The 13,682-nt window shown below is 43.3% G+C and overlaps 1 protein-coding gene and 1 long non-coding RNA gene across 14 annotated transcripts in view; one reads left to right on the top strand and one right to left on the bottom strand.

Moving 5' to 3' along the window:
• SLC4A4 (solute carrier family 4 member 4) overlaps nt 1–13,682 on the bottom strand; it is a 230,004-nt gene that overhangs the window by 8,806 nt on the left and 207,516 nt on the right. For all 13 annotated transcript variants that reach the window (XM_013193772.3, XM_048045703.2, XM_048045701.2 and 10 more), the window contains 4 exons: nt 12,238–12,310; nt 7,649–7,717; nt 5,797–5,970; nt 3,514–3,675 (listed from right to left, as the gene is read on the bottom strand). In XM_013193772.3, the coding sequence (XP_013049226.1) occupies nt 3,514–3,675; nt 5,797–5,970; nt 7,649–7,717; nt 12,238–12,310 (478 nt within the window). The remainder of the gene's footprint in view (nt 1–3,513; nt 3,676–5,796; nt 5,971–7,648; nt 7,718–12,237; nt 12,311–13,682) is intronic.
• Nucleotides 1–13,682, top strand: part of LOC106043969 (uncharacterized) — a 45,510-nt gene that overhangs the window by 4,834 nt on the left and 26,994 nt on the right. The gene's annotated exons all lie outside the window — the stretch shown is intronic.

Raw genomic sequence — 13,682 nt, 5'->3', positions numbered from 1 at the left:
CAAGGAGGCAATAAAGCCATCCCAAATCCCCATCCGTTTGGAGCTATGCTGGAAATGAGCATAAGAGCTAGGTAATCTTTCCAGCATATCACTGGTTTGGTATAGTTATAGTTTGGTATATGTTTTTGATATAGAAGACCTGTAGAATGACAGTGCTGGTGCTTGGAGTCTGCTTTAAACTTGACTGTGTAAAATGAACAAAGAGACAAAGAAAGTGCCTGTGGTTGGCAAAAATGCCCCAAAGGAGAGAAGAGGCTATTACACATCATTTTTGGCTCTTAAATTAAATATACCATCCCAATATAAAAAATAAAATAAAAAATTGCTGGCCCTTCTTAGATCATGCATTTTGGACATAAAATCTGAGAGAAAACCAAGGCGCTCAACTTTCCATTACGTACAAGCTTAGGCAAATGCAGCAATTAGTCTCACTAATTTATACTTTGTAAAAACAAGTTGGAGGGAGCATGATGAGATTACTGAAAAACTTTCTTTGCAGCTCTTTTTTCACTGCCCCTGACTGCTAGCAAACCCCCAGTGAGAACTTTAACAGTGAGTCCTAACTCAGGCTAAGAGAGTGGTCTCCATTAATGCCAGGTTTTGCTGCATTCATTTACCTAACACCACTTGAATTAGCAATGCCCAGCAGTTCTCTTCACTCAACTAACTAATCAGTGAATTGCCTGCAAAATCCCACAGTCCTAACTGTGTGGGGGCATATTTCTGGAGCAGAAAGGGTGAAAACAATCAAACCAATATCGTCAAGTGCTTTATGTTCAGGAAGCCGGTAAAAGCAAGTGCTGAAAAAAAAATAAGAACAGTTAGGAACCAACATTTTGCATTTCTATCATCCTCTAGATCAAGTACTGTACCTGAAATTCAGTGAAAGCCTGAGAAGACAGAAGATAGCTTAAAACATACCATAGGTACAGGAGCCATAGCTCAGGATACAACGCTGCTGGATTCAGATCAGTCATAACGAAGGAATGGAGTTAAACCTTTGTTGACTGTTCACTGTGGACAGTAGAATGACTTTCATTTTGGTTTGTACAAATTTATCTGCTGAAGGAAACCCACGACCTCGGCTTTCCAGGTGCTGCAGGAATGACAGCCATTGAAATGAAAAGGAAGCCTGTCCAAGGAACTGCTTGCTACACACAGTAATACATAAATGCACATACCACAGGGCAACGTAGCACGAAGATGAAGGCACTTCATTGAAACTTAAGTGGCAGAGTTTTTGAATCCTGCTCCACTGGATTAATAGAAGAGACAAAACATTTGTTGTCTCCCCCAGCTGAGAGGGGGCAGTGTGGGAACGCGTGCATGTGGTTTCCTGGTGATGTGACACCACTAATGTGCATGTCTTGGGTGTCATCAGCATGTTCTTAGGTGAGAGCTTTCCTGATGCTCGAAGCTCCTGCCTTCCCTGTTAGGCATACAAAGATGGGCTGAAAGTCTTATCAGGAGCTGCACTGCTAACAGGGATGGGTCCACAGGACTTCTTGAAAAAAGAGTGCGGGAACAGAGGAGACTAATGACCAGTGACTGCCAGGAAGGAAGGGAAAGGGGAGCTTGCTGTCTGAAATAGGACCAGTCTTCCCTGTTGGGATTCAGCCTGATTAATAAGAAAGAGTGCATCCAGACTACCTCCTACATCACAGCACCTTCACCTATGAAATTCCTAGCTTTGTCTCTTTTACTGTATACGTTCTGATTTATACAGCATACATTCTCTGTAGAAAAGCCATTGTATATGTTCTCACTGGAACAGTCTGACTTTGTTGCCTCTAACACAGATCTGCAGAGGTGTTACACAGCTCTCACATAAGGGACTTGAATTATGGCTTGTTCTCCACCTGGATCGTGGTTGCGCTTTCTGTCCTGCAAACCTTGGGTAAGGCCAGGCATTGGAACAGTCCAGAGGAACTCCTAGAGCTGCCTTGTTACTCTTGAAGACACTGAATTTATCATCTAACCTGCCTGCCTGCCTAAGTGGGGCTAATGTGGCAGATCTGCTCAGCGTAGGAAGGATACGGATAATACACACTAGAAATAAAGCAAACACAGTAGGACAAAAAACTGCAGCACCTATGACCTTACAGTGTGGTGGCAGCAGTACTTCCCACAGCTGACCATGGCTCACGCTCTCCTTCAGGCTTCACTGTAAGAAATGCTCCTGACAAATACACAGGTCCGGCAGCTGCTACTTCAGAAATTCCCTTTTCCTGAGGTTGCTGTTACCCACTTTGCGCCAGTTAAGTAGGCCAGGGAGCAAGCAGATGAACAACTGGTGTTGCTGTTTCTCTGCCATACCACAGTGGAGTTCAAAACTTGGGCATTGCTGGCTGCAGGTGAGGGAGCTGGGCATGAACATGTGAGAAAGGGGCAGTTGACTTTTCCTGCTAACTTCCTCCTCCCAAGGGCATGATCCCTTGTCATTTATGTCTCCTGCCACATTGAAATTTTGGTATTTTCCAGCTTCAGGTGATCTTACCTTTGTCTGAACCACAGGAAAAGCCTTTCTTCATTAACTCTGGACAGTTACACAAGCAGAACTGACACTGTGCTCAGTACCCTCTGTGTGGCTCATCATTAATAAAACCTAGTGCCCTTGTAACATGGTCTTCCAGCTGGAGCAAAAGATAGTGCTGACTGAGGCAGCCAGCTCTCCAAAGGCAGTTTACACTTGCCATATGAAGTGCTCTATAATCTATGTGTTCAGCACTTCTATTTCAGTGTATAGAATTTCAGCTCATATTAGGCCTGAGTAGGAGAATGTTTAAAGGCACAAGAACTACATTTCATCTTATTATGTATACAATAAAATGCAGAATTTTCTAAGGCACATGACTCCAGTCTATTCAGGTTAACACACTTAGTAATGACATTAGCAAGCTAAGTTGCACTCTTTCAGGGCATGCTGCAACCTAAGGTAGGAGCAAAGAGCAGAGTGCACAGCAGAAAGGGCATGTATGCTTTTTAAATGTTTAGGTCAGGAGTATTAACAAAAGCCTTTCCTGCAACATGACAAGTCTTATCTTTTTGTGCTTTTAAAAAGAGTAATTAAAAAAATAAAAAAAGAAAAACAGGATATTTTCAGAAGCATCTGAACTGCTTGTGAAAACCATTCTCCTCCTAAAATGTAAGAGACAACGAGGGGGGAGAGAAAGGCGGAGGAGGAAGGGAAAGATGAACAAGGCAGGGTGATGAAAGGCATTCTAGTAAAGGGAATGACACGTCAGCAGGTATCTAGGGCTCTTGTGGAAAGTGTGATTTCATTCTTGGCAATGCAAGTACCACCTACCACAGGCTGGTGACGTCTGGAAAAGGGAAGGCAACATTGAAAAGAAGTTTTGTTTGGGGGCGATTTGCTGCAGCAGGTAAGGATTGTGCTGGTCTGCTTCAAGAGGCTGGGAAATCCCCACCCCCTAGTGCTGGAGAGGGGCTTGGAACCATCACCCAGGATTAGCTAGAAATGAGTAGTTTGACAAAAGCAGAAAAGCTCCTTACATCATCATTGTCACTGTCCAGACTGCCCTTCTTCTTTTTCTTCTTCTTCTCGTCCTCTTTCTTTTTCTTGTCCTTTTCTGGAATGACGTCGTCAAGAAAGCTTAAGTCATGCTGGGAGAAGAGGTAGTCCATGGCTTTTCTGACTGCTACAAGTGCCAGGATCTGAAAAGGCAGAGAAGGACTTCTCACTGAGATACATTTTACCTTTAATTGGGAACACTCTTAGCATTCGTGTTGATGCTGCTTCATAATCCCAAACGCTTCAATTCTGGTTGTAAATGAACATATACAGAACAAGGTGATTGAGATATTCCAGTTGTTCAACTTGAAAACCTAAACTTTGGAACTGAGTCAGGCTTTAAGCAGGTGTTTTACATCAGAATAAACAGGAGCAACGTACAGAAGCAGTAAGGTAACCATTTACTGCTCCTGTAAATACAAAGGTCATCGTTAACAACAAATTGACAGGCGTTAGGCAAAGAAATAAACTATAAACCCAAGATGAATATTTTCATTTATTTTTGGGATTCGGCCAAATATACAGGTTCACAAGGGCAGCCTGAGTAATTTTCTTTACCTTTTTCTCACCACTTCTCTAGATATAACAACTCTTTAAAAATTAGACAGTAGCCTAGGTGTGCCTTCAGAATTTACAGAATAAAGTTTGCTGGGATTGTGGCTGCAAGAAACTGAAGGAAAAGATTTTTCTGTGTAGGGAGAAAAACATGGGACATGCCTGAAATAGGTGTCAATGCCTATGCCGAATTTAACATCACCAACAGACGTATACCAAGATGTGCACTGACAGACCAAAAGCTCAACTTAGCTATAAAAAGATGTAACCCACTCCTACAAGAAACAGAAGACTGATTTTAAGATGGAAAAGTTTGCTCCAAGTAGTGAGGATCAATGGCACAAATTATTCCTAGAAATGGATCTCAAACTTTTACTTGCATAACATAAAATGGGATTATAGAAATGAAAAATTACTCGTGGAGTGGAAAGATGCCATGTAGACACTCATGATTATCCCACTATAAATTACTTCTTTATTAAAAGTGCTTTCCCTACAAGTAAGGAGGGGGCTGGCTATTGGCTGGATCTTCACAGTCAAATTGGAAGTTCATAGTCTTACTGTTCACAAGTGCAAATAAGTCAGGTTTTGTCATAAGATCCTGCTACATCTAAGTTGTCAGTGTACCTCCACTGAGTTTGCATCATTATAACAAACTTCAGCAAACTTACAGCCTGCTCAGATTCTATTACGGGCAAAGAGGAGGTGTCTCCAGATCTTAAATTCAGCTTTCAACAGCACAGCACAGCTATAAAAATGGAATGGAACAGCATGTCCATATGAACTGCTGACTTTTAACATCTTTATATATGAGCATGCATCCCAGTATGTGTCCCGTTGTGTTTTTTGTTTTTTACTTGAATCACCTTTTCTCCTCTAATTTCACCAGCACCAGGGAACAAATACTTGTGCTTGTTTTGTTTTCCACTTTCCTTCATTCTTGGTCTTAAATAAGCACTGCAATTTGTAATTGCACCCATGACTGAGTTTTTACACATTCGTAAACCTGAAACCAGTGTGTGTGTGTAGGATTTGGCCCAAATATAATATATCATTCATCATCCGGAAGATCTTTTAACATGACTCTGATACCCACTGTTAGAGGACATGCATCCTACAAACGTATATAGCAACCTTAGATGTGAAACACAGTGATCAACATTGAACTTGAGTAAAAAGACAACAAAGACACTCCTTTTCTTGCTCTTGATTTAACCAATACTTCCCCTCTATTTGATGTTCATCTGAGCAGTGATCACAGCCCTACCATCTCATTTTTCTTTGCCTGTTTGTTTTATTTAAAAGCAAAGGAGACATTTTCTGTACACACACTGGTGTGGACTGAAAAAGGGGAACTGTGTACCTCTCGTTCATTCAAGCAGCTCAAGGACAAAACACAGCACATCTAACCTTGGCAGCCAGGGACGGTCAAAACTAACTACACCTTTCTGGAAAAAAATTAACTTTCCAGGCTTGTTTCTTCCAGAGGATTTATGTGAAGGCAGTCACAACAACCGAGAGGATGTGGAGAACATTCACCCTGTGCAGTCTTATATCAGCACGACGAACGGAGCTCAGAGTCCCAGCCTAGGGATTTTACTGCAAGAGGATTCAATTTGCCTGTTTGAGGGAGCATATGCCTGTGTGTGGAAAGCCTAGGCTGTGAAAGGGAGGCACGGCTGGGAAAAGCGAAGGAGAACATCACCTACCATGACAGGGAATATGATAGCAGCCACAGTTGACTTGAGAATCCAGAGGAGGGCCAGGCACACCACCTGCAGAAACGTGAACAGATGGACCCTGCGCAGCGGGACGTGACGCAGATAGATAAAGTCAGGCTGGTGTTTTAGAGGCATCAAGAGCAGCTTCAGCCGATCCATGAACTGAATGGAAAATGGAAAAGCAGCATACATATAAATGAAATGCAGGATTCACAAAAAAAGACAATAGTATTATTAAACTATGAAGTGCAACCTTGAATAACCTGCTTTCCTGACGTAAAGGAAACTCAGCAGAGAACCCAGCACAGTTCCTCTCTCTCCTGAGTAATGCGCTTTTAATTTAACGCAATGGGCTAAACATTTTAAGTCAGTTGTCTGAAGTTAAGCTCCCACATCTACATTTGGCACCTAAACAGACACAGGAGCCAAGCATCTCTCAATGCAAGGCCTTGACGTGCGTTTATTTTAGGGAGCAGGAATCCATGTGCTCTGATGATCATTATTTAAACCAAAAAACTAAGGTATTGGTGGAAATAGCTCTCTCTGCTGGCTTCTAAAGAACTAGGCTGATCTGCTGCAGCTGGGGACACGGGGAACTTCCTGTTGAAGAAAGGACTTCTTTGCCCACAAAACAGAGAAAAAAGATGAATGCCCGAACTGCGGTCGGCGTCAAACTTTGGGTTACTTCTGTCAACCACCCTGTTACTGCCAAGGAACACTATAAAGATGTTCAGCATTTAAAAACAGTGCCTTTTCCAAATCAATTGGGAGCAGAGGTCACCAGAGGTGAGGGCAGACATCATGTTACCAGAGAACAGAAATGCAGATAACTGAAGAGCGAGGAAAAGGGGCAGCTTTTCAGGCAGTGTCCCTCGCCCCGTGCTGGACTGGATGGACTTGGAGTTAAACCAGAATGGGGATTACTTGCTGAGTGAGGTCCTTGATCAGCGGAAAACAAGTGCACAGTTCTCTGAGCACCTGGGCCAGAAAGCAGGGGAAATCCCCTCCAGGAGAACCAACCCAAGGGTGAATATTACAATCCCCCTGTTGTCTCCTGCCAGAACTTGGGCTTGCTGCCCACTTCTGAAACGGGATTAATCTCAAATGAGTGAATGAAAGCCTGGGCCATTTTAAAGAATACCCAAGTAAATTCTCATGGCGCTCACAGAACACAGAGTCTTTTCCCATCAGAGCACAACTAAGCACTAAAAAGAAAGGCCACAATTAATAGGGTGCCAGAAAGCAACAAAAACACTTCCAGCTTCCTAGCACCAATCAAAGACAGTGCACTGTGAGAAAGGCTCCTTACGTAATATTTCCTCAATGACAAAGAAAGGGGGCTTGGCTTCCCTTCCAGTGCAAGCAGCAATGTTCCCACTTATTAACATCGCAGAATAATGCCACCACCATAAATCATGTTGCCATCATGTTTTCCTTCAGTCTGCAACAGATGTCCCAGCAGAGGACCTGAACCATCCCAGAAGTGAGCCTGGAGCCTTTGCAACCACACGCTGTCCTCTCTATCAGTAAATTGGGGTGAAGAAAGACCCCAGGTCTTCACAAAGGCCCCCCTCATTGTTTATGGGGACAAGACTTGGCTGCTCTCCTGCTGAGCAGATTTCTTGCCTTTAGTCTCATTCTCAAGTCAGCCAGTGTGCGGCAATATTTGTAAACAGTTGCTAACCTCCCTGGGTTTCTTTGGAAACGAAAATGAGGGGGTGGAGGAGAAGGGAAAGGCCGGAGAGTTGTAAAAGAAACCTTGTAATGAACAGTTAATGATTACCATCTTCAGGACGAGGTACCCCAGGTTAGAGCAGCCCTGGGTGCCGCAGGAGCTTACCTGCACGCCGTTGAGGGAAGCGACACCCATGTACAGGAAGACGCCGTAGAGCACAGGCATGGGAATAAACTGGGGGGCGAAAGAGAAGGAGAAAGCGAGTGAATACACAACACACTGTTAACGTGCAGGGGGGCGTAATCCCTGACCCATGATAAATCTGAATTGCACCTCTAGGTGGATAATGCAAAGTAATAGACACGAGCTATCTTTCTGCTGTATTTTGAGAGCTGGAAGAACATTTCTGTTATCATTGGATAGCTGGAGAACAGGGCAGAGGCCGAATGAGCCCTGTTCTCTCCCATTTCGGTGCAACTTTTAAGTATGTCTAAGAAACAAAGGAAACAAAGCCAGACAGTGCCAGGTAGTCAAAAAATTCAAGAAAAAGTGGAGTAAAATGTGTTCCAGGAAACCCCAAACTACTTTTCACCTCTTGGTTTCTGGTGAGACTACAAGCAGAAGATAGAGAAGATGAGAATCATGATCCTGGGATATGTACAACTTAATGAGATGTGGAAATGTGTCCAGAAGGGCTGTCCTCTTGAGTCCCAGATGAGTAATGACAGTCATGCAAACCAAATCTCTAACTACTCCAACTTTAACTCATGTTAATTATGTTAATTAATGTTAATTAATTAATATTATGTTAATTAATAGTAGTCCATAAATACAGGATGATGAGTTACATTATTCACATATAGAAACTGCCTTTTTGAAATGACAATTTCTGCTCCCTCAAGTGCTAAGCACTGCCTATTCCCTCATCACTGTCACATGCAGCTGGGGACATCTTCCTTTGGCTGAAAAGCAAGCGATGTGCAGGGGCACAGCCGTGTTTCCAGACAGCTTGCATGGTTTAATGCAAGAGCAGCTATCACTAAGTCCATCTTCCTGCCTACTTCAACAAATGCCACTTTAAACCTCCCCTCTCATGCCTGAGGACCAGCCCAGCTACTTGAGCCAGCATCTGCACTAACCCAGGTGGCTGCAAAGGAGACAGCCTCCATCTACAGCATATGCCTGCACATGGAAACAACATACATGCTCCTCAGAAGAAAGTACCTGGCCCTCTGACCCAAAGCACAAAGCTTTTCTCAATGGCAAAAACAATGGTGCAGTTCCCAAAAGGGGAAAGCGTTCCTCAGCCGAACAACAAAATCGTGTGCAATCAGCGTGGCGTGATGTGAATGGAAATACTTGGGCACAAATCAAACTCAGGATCTGAATAAAGGCCTTTGTGTAATTTATTGGAACCCAAAAAGAGCAGAAAGCTCTGCAGCCGTCTGCTCGTGGTGAGGGAAGCCTTTGTGCAGTGACAAGCAGCTGCCACTGAATGGCAGACACAGCACACCCAAAGTCTCCCTGCTCCAAGTGTCACCAGGACTTCTGAGGTAGGAACGTTTCTTTTCCAACCCGTGTACGTAACTCATTAAGAAGCAAATAACCCGTGTTTATCAAATTCCCCACTACATTACTAATCGTTTACTAGGTAATAAACACAGTGCGATGCAAATTTCCGTGGAGGCCTTGATCCAGAATGCATGCATTTCACCTGGGGCACACAAGCACCAAAGTCACCAGAGCCATGTCTGCAATGTCGTCGGAGATCAAAGCGTCACTGCCTGCGTTCCTCCCTTGCCTCACCTGAGTCTCACTCCCTCTCAACTCCTCCGAGCTCCTTGACTGCTGAGTTATCCTTTTGTTGCCTTTATTTGTGGCCTTGAGTGACCTGTGTTTGTAGCACATGTTGAAAGCCAAACGATTCTCCTGCAGGCTGGCTTCAACAGTCTTCCACTACCCCACACCACAGTGGGGAGAGATGGGGAGTCAGTGTGTGGCTTACATAGTTGTGGGTGTCCAAGAGATTTAACACCCTCACTGGATCTGAGGAATCGATCAGATAAGACAAGACAAACTCCTGCAGCAAGTTGGGTAGGAAATTTTCAGAGTTTAGCTTGCTAGTTCATTTACATTGCTCTCTTTTCTCCCAATCCTTTTCCTTTGCTTTTTAAAAAACTAAAAAGAAAAATGTCCAACTGTTATTTCACCATTCCATGCTAATTAATCCTGTCAGTCATTCCTAGGTGAAACTTCAGCACATTATCTTGCAGAGTAGGAAGCAGCACTTTCATTCTGGAAGATTATGTTTTGGCAAAGTATTCACTGGCTATGGGGTTGCTGGCAGAGGTACTCAGAGCAAACCTGCTGCTAGCCAACAGAATTAAGAATGTATTTATAGGAAAATGTCTGTGATTCTCCTAGAAGGGTAGAGGGTGTTTTGGTGGAGATCTGCCATAATTGAGCAGAAAGATGAGTGACATTCAAAAACAGCACAAACACCACAACACCCACAGAAACCAAGGATGGGATTATTCTGTGGATTGCCAGTTTTATTCAGTTTGGGACCATTAGCGTTCAGTTTGCTGCTGGCATGAGAAGACTCAAATGTTCTGCAATACATTCTGCAAAGCAGTTCTCTGTAGCAGGAGACCCTACTGCTGGTGTTTGTTGAAGGTCCTGAAACACTGCCAGGTAATTCTTACTGGCACGTGGGCAAGGAGCGTGCCAGTTTATCCTCAGACAGCCTCACGTGAGGATCTTGCCTGTATGCGTGCTTTGGGGAAGCTCAGAAAAATTATGAATGAAGCAATAGCAGGGGAAATAATGGAGCTCAGCAGAATAGAGGAAGAGAGATCTTGTGAGGAAAGGTCACACGAACCAACAAACAGTATTAATACAATCAGGCATTAAATTAAGGGCATGGAAATGCTTGTTTGTGGAAAGGAGGAAACTATAACCAAGAAATAAAAATTTGCTAATTGTAAAAACAACCTCACAAATCAAGGATAGGAACACTGACTTCTTAAAGCCACTTTCTTCATTTTATATACATGCAGCATCGTTACTCTCTGCCTGTGTCCTTCCCTCCGGGCTCACATCAAACTGTGTCTTACAGCCCCCTCAGGTTCAACCAAACTTAATTTGTCTCCTCCAAAAGTGCTCCTCCAGACACCCATCTGCTCCACCACTGAGTTACAACGAATGGTGCCACTGTTTACGTGTGTATGTTACTGTTCAGCTAACTGCTTGCACCAGTCTGTGGATCCATGGAGGTGGCCTTCTGCAGCTGAAATCTCCTGTTGTACCGTGTGCCTGCACACAGCACCACTTCAGTCATCCTCGGAAAAGGCAGTGTCCTCCACCAGGAACAGATAAGCAGATTTTCTAGTTTGATTCTATGATTTGATGATCCACTAAGGATGCATTTCTCTGTGGCTACGTGCCAGTAAATCTCAGAACTTGAAAAATAGCTACCTATCTAGATTAGGTGGGACACGAGCAGCACAAGTGCCCAAAGCCTTTGCTAAAATCACGAGAAAAAAATCAGGAGATAAATCACATTTTTTTGCACTGCTTCCTACAGAAACATGTTTTCAGTACTGCTGAGCCAGGCATCACTTCTGAGCAATAAGGAATGTGCTATTTTAGGAGGATCCAGCCTAAAAGAATGAAAATTTGATTGTTGTGCTAGCTCTTTTAAAAGCAAGGCAAGCTGCAGGAGCTTCACACTGCTGAGGTGCGTGCTTTGGCAGCCCTAACAGGCAGGGCAAAATTCCTGCTCCACTAAAGCAGTGCCAGCAGTCCCAAAGATTTTTGGCCAGAATTTTTCTCATGGAGTAACACTATCAAGCTGTAGGCTCTGCTCATTGCCATCGGTTCCACATATTCTCTCTTATCACAGTTACTTCTTTTCAGTGGGCCATGCACACAACCTATGAGCAGGTGCCAGATGAAGATTTGAAGGGTGTTTGCAGAAGTCACTTTATCCTCTAGAAACAGCTAGACTTCAGGATGAATGAGAAACAGAGAGATATCTGCAAGCTGCATTACTTCCTCTAAAAAAAGAGGCTTTTGTCAGGTCCATCCCTCTGATACATGGTATAGAAGCATTGCTAATTCTGCACCTGACAACTTCTTCCAGAGCTACAAAACAAAACCATTCTTGGCTGCTGGAGGACTCCTAAGAGTCCTGAAAGAAGGCTCTGCCAAGCCGCACTCCTGGAGCTCACACCATCTCACTCACCTGGACTATGCACAAAGGGGCAAAGCCACTGTAGAAGCATTTGGGCTTGTGTATGTGGACCTAGCGCAGATGTGCACATACACACATACATGCAAATGTACTTTTCTTGACTCCCTCTGTTAACGTCACCAGTATGCTCACAAACTTAATCCACAATATATCTTCCATAAAACACGGGCACAGAAGAAGCATAAGAATATAGAAGAAAACTTCACCATACATAAACATGGAAGAAAAATCTTCAAACAAAAAAGTCATGGCCACAAAACCACCAGCCTGGAACTTTGGCACTATTACTATGTAGCACACAATAAATATGTTTTTTCCTTTCAGAAAGTTTACATTTAAGCCTCCATAAATTGCAAAACCACACCAGTGATTCTCACTCATCTTCTTTTCCATACTTCAACGATGAGGGTCTTTTTATAGAATAAAAATAGCCTGACTGTTGTGGCCCTGGCCACTTGGTTGTGTGAGCAGAAGGAAGCAGAAAAGGTTACATCCTTACCTTTAAGATGGGAGCCATGAAGACAGACACACCAGTCAGAATGAAAACAATGACTCCCGTGACTCTTTGCTCCCTGAAACAAAATCAGTGGGTTACCAGTATCGCTTCAGCTTTCATTCTGATTTTATTCCCTTCTCAGAGTATTCAAAACCTATGTAAATCTGGCAGCCACATTTTTGCAGACACATTTTCAAAGCTGAGGGGCAATTACAAGCCACCACCACCAGGCAGGTATCTTGTTCATGACCAAGCCTCACACACATCTTTTTTTCACACACCAAATCAGTTTTTGTATGTTTGCTCGTTCTCCTACTTCCAGTGTTTGTGGATCAGTAGAGTACTGCTACTGAGTAATGAGGAGTGTGTTTAAATGTTAAACATTAGAAACTGTTAACCAGCAGACCAAATTCTCTGCACGGCAGTTTTCACAACATGCAAATAGGCAATAAATCATTAGCTCTCCACTCTTAAATTAGCAGCGTATTTCAGAGCTTGGTCATAGTACTCCAACAGTTAGATCAGTGCCGTTTACTGTACATCGCTCTGCACACCAGGTGCAAAGAGGACTCACAATTCCCTGGTCTGGGCCTTTGTGGGTTGCTGGACATCTGACTTAAGAGGCACCCACATCTGCTCCCTGCAACTGAAAATGCCTTTGCAAATAGTATTTCTGAGGACTTCAAGTTAGGCCATTACATTTCTATTATTTGCCTAAGTGAGAGGCCTGATTTCCAGGAGTGCTGCTGCTTCTATTGAAAGCACTTCAGACCACTTAATTAAGGCAACCAAATACAAAATAAATGGTTTAATTTAGTAGAATCGATTGCTTTAGCCACAACACGTTTAAATCCTTTGCCACTATGTTTGCTTATAAATGTCTGTCTGGTTTCCATGCATAAAGAAATCTGTAGTAAATACATCTCTTTTCTCAAACACTGGAAAACTTTCTCTGATCTGGCTGGATAGACTTCTGAGGAATTGCATGGAGAGCTGCACTGCCTAATCTCACATTCAGGTTTGGAAATACAAAGAAAGCCTTAACAAACGCTGTATGAAAACTTTGCAGGATCCCATTGGCACCAGACCTTGCTATGTAAAGTCTTGTGTAGTTAGGGGTGGTTTCAATGTGCATGCCCAAAGTAGACACAGAATTTATCCCAACTCCAATGTGAAGTTTCTTTGTTTTCCTCCCTCCACTCATACTCTCCCTGTACACAGACACACACATGGCAGAACAGTTTTCTTCCTTTTCAAGAAAGACTATTTACAGAAGGACTATGCCAGATAAGCTTCATACTGGATATAACCTCTGAGGACAAAGAAAAAAAAGCTGTAGGGAAGCACAGCTGATCTTAAGATTTACTGCAAATCTAAGAGCTATTCCCCTGAACCTCTGCCTGTGTCCCGTTCAAAGCAAGACCATTTATAGTACCAACTGATCTTTG

This window comes from Anser cygnoides, chromosome 4 (assembly GCF_040182565.1).
Source record: "Anser cygnoides isolate HZ-2024a breed goose chromosome 4, Taihu_goose_T2T_genome, whole genome shotgun sequence".
In the NCBI taxonomy this organism is placed as follows: domain Eukaryota; kingdom Metazoa; phylum Chordata; class Aves; order Anseriformes; family Anatidae; genus Anser; species Anser cygnoides.
This window is presented reverse-complemented; position numbering and strand designations above follow the sequence as displayed.